The following is a 7,805-nucleotide window of genomic DNA, read 5'->3' as shown; positions in this document are numbered from 1 at the left end:
TTCAGACATTTCACCAAAATTTCATTTTACAATATAGAATCGAGTCTTTATTTGTCATTTTCTAAATTAAGAGTTCCAAATTGCAAATTCACATATTGGAGGTTTTTTTTACTATTTTTTCAAATTTGAAGGCTCGCCGACCCATGCATTGGTATAAAAAAGACAATAAGAAGTACTAGTAGTTGATTATGGTGGGAGGTTGAAATTGAAACTACTACTGTTTATAATGCACAAGTCAATATCATAGTTGTTATGGTCATTATTTTTCTTAATTATAGGCGGGTAAAATACGCCAAGTTATTTAGGTCTTTAATTAATTAAATACACCACTAATTTCTTTTTTTCAATTTCCTAATACAACAAATCAATTGAGGTTAAAATTGGAATCTTTGAAAACCCTATGAATGAAATTGCAAAAGAATGATTATATTGCCATCAAATTTGAAACAAAAATTACATTCTTGTTTTCTTTTCTTTGTTGTTTTTGTTGAAACCGTTGAAGGAGTTGCTTCATCAATAATATATATGCAGTGCAATGTCGCGTAATAAATAAATAAGCTCCTTTTAATAATTGAATTAAATCGAAACAGACAACATCAGCCAAATCAATACACAATAGTAGGTTGAAAAAATTATATTCATAAAAAGGTGCGTAATTCATAATATGAGTAATCATTTATAGTTGGCACAGAAAAAAAATAATCATTTAATGTGTGCCTCACGCGTTATATTCCATGAAACATATTTTAAAAAAATTGTAGTGTTTACACCACCATTTTTATACAAAAAGATATTTTCCCATTTGTACCGAAGAGAGTTTGACCTGAACATTAGATGCACTAATAATAAATGTTGGTCTTAATGGAATAAATTTTAACAGTTTAAATACAAGTTTTTGAGTTTAAATTTGTATCATTATTCCTCTATTGTGCTCGACTATATCTCATTTATCATTGAGATTTTTCAATAATTGCATTCTTTTTTTAGATCTTATAGTTACCTTTAAAGGTTCGATAGAGTTTCACTTATTATTAAGATTTTTTAAAATTATATTATTAGGTTAAAATGTAAATTTGCCTTAAAAGTTTAAAATCATAATAATTTTATCCCTTACTATTAAAAAAATAAAAAATAATGACATTAACTGTTAATATTTTTAATAGTAAGAGAGCAAAATTACTACGATTTTAGATTTTTGAATTAAATTTACACCTAAAAAATTTTCAGGTGTCCAGCATTTCTGAATAAAAATTTTTGAAGCGAATTTACACCTAAAATCCTTATTATTTATTTAGAATGTTATAAGAATTATTTCTATTTATTTCTCTTTGTATTATAATGTTGCAAAACAAGATTGAGGATCCAAGTTTGATGAGAAGATATTTTCATGGAACGAATTAAATATACCACTATGTTTTTTATTATAGGTCACTTGTACTCTAAAATTTTGTTTCAAAATATAAGTTACTTGTAGTATAATTAATGATTTTTTCCAATTTTATTCCTATTAATTTAATAAAAAATTAATTAATCTCCCTCTCCATCTCTCTCAACTTTTCATTTCCTATGCAATCTATCCTCTACCTTCTCTCTCTCTCAACTTTTAATAAGAGTAAATATGAAAAAAAAAAAGTTAATTAATGTATTTATTGTTTGTGGGTTTGAGATACAAGTAACTTATAATAAGAAATAGAGTGGTACATATACATTCACGTTTTATATGCACCATAAATGTGCATTTTCTCGCTTTCTTTTTTAATTTTTATCCATGACGGCGCCAGCGTATATGCTGTCTCTTGTCATTAATTATAGCATACTTTGGTAGACTACCCTATTAGCCTCTTATTAATTAATCATGAGAGATTTGAGTAGCTTTCAAAAATAAATTAATAAATAAACAAATGCTGCGGTGTCCGTGTATGCGAGGGTAAGATAAATTAGACCAACTTCTCTATTAATTATAATTCTATCTAAGTGGGATTATATATATAATATCTATGGCTAACTATATGCTTCCGTATCAAATCAAGCTATAGTTTTTTTTTTTTTTTTTAGGACAATTCCCTTTTTTCATACAAGTTTTTAGGATAAATCCTTACTATGCTTGATTGAAACTGAAGCTAACATCTCAATATTATGATTTCAAATTATAACTTGGATTACAACAGTTCTCTTTCTTTTTTCTTTTTTTGGTAGCCGCGCATGTAAATAAGATTATAGTCATTATACCATGGAATTGGTAAATCATAATACTGCCTCCGGTCTTAATTATAAAACCTCATCTATAGTTTACAAATAAAGTCTTATAATTAAAAACGAAAATAGTAGTTACTATCTCCAATCTTAATTATAAAACCTTATCTATAGTCTACAAATAAAATCTTGTAATTAAAAACGAAAATAGTAGTAATTAAAAGATATAATCATGACGAGAGTGTTAAAACTTGAGAGAGACAAAAGGTGAGAAGAAGTGAAAGGAAACGAATGGTTTTTGAAAGATGGCAATTACAAATAACAAACCATTCCTTCTGTATCCACACACATATTTGTAACTTCTCTAACCTTTCTAATTAATTAGTGGATGACTGACTCGGGGAATTCTTTTCCTCTTGTCAGTTTCAACTTCAACCATTCAAAAACTTATTATATTCTTTCTTCCCACTGACTCATATTCCTCGTCTAATATTTGGTCAAACCCATATAAAATTTGAGTAAATATATACCATAATTCCCATTAATTCCCCCAAACATCCCAAATTGTTACGGAACTTGGCATTTCACCAAAACGCTACACCTATATGGCACCATATTTATCCCACGTAGCAATCTAAGGCCACTCTCTCCAATTTATGGTTGCCACTGTTATTGTTATTATTATTATTTGCGTCACTCGCTTTGAATGGTTTCTGACATGACGAACACGTCGTCGCCGCCGTCGCCGTCGTCTTTGAGAGTTGAATGAACAACGGCGACGTCGTCGTCCCAATCTTCTGTGCACGTAACTCCTGCAACTCTTTCTTCAACCTTCGATTCTCTTCTCTCAGATTCTCGCAGCATTTCCTCAAGAACTCGCAGTCTATCTCTGTCTGCTTCAACTTGGTCCTGATCAATGTAAATGAGCATATATATAGTACCATTTAATAATTCCGCAATTAATAATCTCGTCGTGGATTATGACACTTTTATCAGACGACTAAAAGCGATATCGACAGACGAAGAAGATATATGAAAACCAGAGATGAGAGATTGATTATCAAAGCCACTGTACGTACCTTGCTCTTCTGTTTTGAAACCAAACTTCGACCTGTCTAGGTCTGAGATTCAATTTCTCCGCAAGAGAATGCTTCTGAGCCTGCAGGAATCATCGAAACCAGGCGGTAAAGTTGCAGGCAGAAACTTGGAAAATATTAATCTCATAATTATGATATGGATGTATAATTATACATGAATCCGTATGACACAAAAGGATGAAAGAGAAGAAATTTTCAGAACATGTGTGAGAGAGAAAGAAAATTACAGGGTTAAGGGTGGTATGTAGCTTGAAGCTTTCTTCCAGCAACTCAGATTGATCCTTTGTGAGCCTCAGTTTCTTTCTGCAGTTGTTGGCGTCATCATGACCCCTTCTCTTTATTCTGAACAATCCATGTTCTTCATGATCCTTAGTATTAAGGGTCTCTTCTCCTTTGGGACCAAGTTCAAAGGGTAGGTCCCAGCGACCCGCCACTTGATTGTTCTCTCTGATCTGCTTCTTCTTCTTCGGCACATACCCTCCTATTCCCAGGCCAAGAGACAGCCCTGTGTTGCATGCTCCATCGTCATCTTCCATGGCAGAGAGCACAGAGAGAGAGAGAGAGAGAGAGAGAGAGATCAAAGGGAGGGAAGTTGAATATAGCAGTGGTGAAATGGGAAAGTTTGAGGGGTTTTAAGAAAGAGATGGATTTCAGCACAGATTTTACGGTTGGGTTTGGTCATGGGGTTGAATTTATATCAGTTATTAGTGGGATAGTTGATTTTGATTATCAGAACCAAAAAAAGAAAAAGGAAAAGAAAGAAAAATATATGCATGTGTAGTGTAGTAATTATCTATTAATGAGGATTAGCCGATCAAAGTAATGATAATACTAATGAAATGAGAAAAAAGAGGCAAATGATGCGTTAGAATTCTGACTCCTCTCGGGAAACAACCCAAAACTATTCTTTAATGACATAATAAATCGTTTGGCCATTCTTTCTCAAAATTGTTCAATTCCAAGCTTCTTTGAAATCAGCTAGAGGGGATCTTTCCCAACACTTTCCCAGGTAGGGGCGATATAGTAAAATCACAAAAAAAGAGGGTGAGTAGAATTAATTAATAAGCTTTTAATGGAGTAGCAACTAGCAACTGATTTGTGGGTGGGACATAAAACCAGAGAATAATGGTAATAGTTGCAGGCTTGAGTCTTAATTAGGGGTTGGACCAGATTATTGAGATTAGCGTTTTGACGAAAATTAAGAAAATGAAGTTACGGAATGAATGAAATTGAATCGATATTCTTCAACGGGAAACGCCAAATTACCTGATGCACAAGGCAAACTGTTGAAATTTAATGCACAAATAATAATTTTGACCCAAAAAAAAATACAGAAATAATAATGGCCACAACACATGTGATTTTAATTAATCATCATTATATATATATTCGTGTGTGTGTGCGCGCGTGTGTATTTATAGGCTTGTGATTGAGATTATTATAAGTGGTCTACATTGTTTCCGTTTTGAAATCAAGCCAGTCATATTTCTTCCATCGGTTTGAAACTATGAACTGCTTTGTTATCAACATTAAATTAGATAAATTATGGATCTGTCTTGGTTGAATTGGTCTGACGCAGTTTTGAGGGTAGGAATTGCAAATTTAGTTTTTTTTTTTTTGTTTTGAAATGTACTAGATACACACACACACACACATATTTGCCATTGAATTTACTAGCTATATATATAGGTTATTTTTCTTTGATGTTTTAATCTCAATTTGCTTGGTGGAGTTATAGCTTGATTCAAGTGTTACTTAGATATTAGAGAAGAATTCAGAAATGTTACTAAAAAAATTCCTTCTAGCATGATTCATTTGCAAAAATATGCATTTTAAGAATTGTTATTATGAGAGAAAATGGTATACTTTTACATAACGTTTAATTAGGGATTTTGGAGAGGACCTCATTTAATTTAGAAGAGTGGACTGAGGGGCAAAATTTTAAGGAAAAATTGCCTACAAGTCTCAGGAAAAAAATTAAATATAGATAGATTCCCAAATTCTATTTAATATTAATATATATTAAAGAATTTAATATTCACAAGTTTGATTGATAAAAAAATATAACTCAACTTATAAATACGAAAAATTAACGTGTAAATATATTAAATCCCTTGTTACTTGTTAATATTAAATGAAATTCAAAAAATTATATTTAATTTTCTTACATGAAATTTATGATGATTTTCTCCTATTTTAATGAATTCTCCCTCCAAATTCGAGGGTTTATGGAGTCGGTGCAACCTCATTTGTTTTACTTAACTCTAAAAATTATTAAAATTGTCATATTGCGATCTTTTAGGGAAAATAACACAAAAATGATACTTAAACTTGGAAATGCCAAAATAATTGCTTGAATTTACAAAATTTCAATTTAGTCACAAATAACCAATTTGATATTTATAAATTTACTGAAATGACCATATTGCCTTTCATTTTATTTATTATTTTTAAAAAAATCAAAGCCTCCACTGGCTCCGGTGACTGGCCACAATTGGTTGCCGAAACTCTAGTGGTCAGAAACAAATTTTTTGAAAATTTTTATAACTTCAATATAATGATTAGTAACTTTTGTCATACTATTAATAAATTCAGTATAGCAGTTAACAACATGTTTTCCAGAAAATTTAAAAAGTAGCATTTTTACAACTTCAATAATGTCGTTAACAAGTTCCGTAACTCTATTAACAACTTTAGTATAACATTTAATAATAGATTTTCTTAAAAATTCAAAAAAAATGACATTTTTACAATTTTAGCAACTACTTTTTTTGTTAACAAATTTTTACAACTTCAGTATAATAATTAACAACTTTTGTAACGTTATTAATAAGTTCAGTATAATAGTTAACAATAGGTTTTCTAGAAAATTCAAAAAGTAGTAGTTATAAAAAAATTTAAAAAAAATTGTTTCTAGCCGCCAAAGCTCCGGTGACCCATTGTCAGCCGGTCGCTGGAGCTCTGGTGATGACCGCCACTATCAGCACTAGAGCTCCAGCAACCGACCGACTAGTGGGGGTTTTGGTTTTTTAAAAAAACAATAAATAAAATAAAGAACAATATAGTAATTTCAGTAAATTTATAAATGTCAAATTGATCACTTGTGACTAAATTGATATTTTGCAAATTTAAATGACCATTTTGACATTTTTAAGTTCAAGTGTCATGTCATTTTCCTGATATTTTGTGTCTAATAACAAGCCCAAAGGTCATAGCCTCATTTAGGCTTCTTTATCCCTTGCGTATGCTCTCCCCTTTATTGGTAATTAAATTTATTTTATAATAAAAAAATTTATAGTGTATGTTACGTTAATCTTTATAATGAGATTACACAATAAAATAAATGAAAAATTTTAAAATACATTAATAAAAATCTGTGATAAATAATATTCCTCCAGTCTATAATGTAAAACATTTTAAGCATCTTTCTTAATTTATTCTCCCCCTCTCGTACTTAATTATTATTAGGGGAATAGGATTGATTAATAGGATTAATTTGAGAAAAAATTGATAAAAATATGAAATAGATCTTACATATATATAACCAATATTAACTCCCTAATTAGATCCTACATTAAAGAGTATATGGAATTTTTGTAAAGTATGCCATTTTTTTGTTGATTTCTCATTTTGCTCCCATTTAATTACCCATATTACTCATCATTTAATTCTCACACATTCGTTTTCTCACATAAATGAATGTATTTTTGGCCCAAAAAAAGCTATATTTTTCACATATTTATTATCTTCAACTAATTTTAATTAACACTTCTAATAATGTAATTTAATTAATTATCTCTTATAATTAGGAATGAGGGAATAGGTTAGATAGGGGTATTATGTAGCCCATTTATTATAGGAGAATATTTTCATTAAATTCCTTAATCCTTAAAATTCTTTTTCTTTACTTTCCTCTCCACTAATCGTTTTTTTTTTTTTGGCTTTTGTCTCTATAATTTAAAATTTTATAGTTAAATCATTAGACTTTAAATTATTTTCACTCTAGTTGCTCTTATTATATAGGAGTATTTTTTTTAAAAATATTTACAAAATATGTGATTAATCTTGTGTCCCTTATTCATACTTTTGACTTTTATTATCCTATATCATGTGCGTTCGGTCTATCAAGACATTATACAGCTGGTTATGATATTTTCAGGTTCTTAATTATACGGACTAAATTAAAACCTTTACAAATGAAAAGTCTTTAATTATACATATTTAAATCATATACAAAAAATTAATAGAAAAACTAAGTAAAACTATATGAGATTGAAATATATATATTCCCTATTCTACATATATTTTTTGTATATTAGAAACAAATTTTCATATATTTCATCATATGAAAAATATGGTATTGACTGTTAAAGTATATTATTAGAAACACAGATTAATTAAAAGATTTTTTATGGATGAGAGATCAGGGGAACGTAAACTAGTTTTCTTTAAAGTTTGCCTTCCCCGTTGAACCTGTCAATATGCATAATTGCATGTATTATTGAATATTCAATA

General features: G+C 29.6%; 1 protein-coding gene across 1 annotated transcript; it reads right to left on the bottom strand.

Moving 5' to 3' along the window:
• Positions 1-2,747: 2,747 nt before the first annotated feature.
• On the bottom strand, positions 2,748-3,826 carry LOC114748932 (homeobox-leucine zipper protein HAT14-like). The gene is made up of 3 exons (XM_028937395.1): positions 3,518-3,826; positions 3,273-3,352; positions 2,748-3,102 (listed from the first exon to the last, which is right to left on the bottom strand). Exons 1-3 carry the CDS (start codon positions 3,824-3,826, stop codon positions 2,811-2,813), a joined length of 681 nt encoding a protein of 226 aa, XP_028793228.1. The 3' UTR covers positions 2,748-2,810.
• Positions 3,827-7,805: the final 3,979 nt, after the last annotated feature.

This window comes from Neltuma alba, unplaced genomic scaffold, assembly GCF_004799145.2.
Source record: "Neltuma alba isolate B1F8T4 unplaced genomic scaffold, ASM479914v2 tig00005860_pilon, whole genome shotgun sequence".
NCBI classification, from domain to species: Eukaryota; Viridiplantae; Streptophyta; class Magnoliopsida; order Fabales; family Fabaceae; genus Neltuma; species Neltuma alba.
The sequence above is the reverse complement of the archived record's forward strand: the minus strand, read 5'-3'. Positions and strand labels throughout refer to the sequence as shown.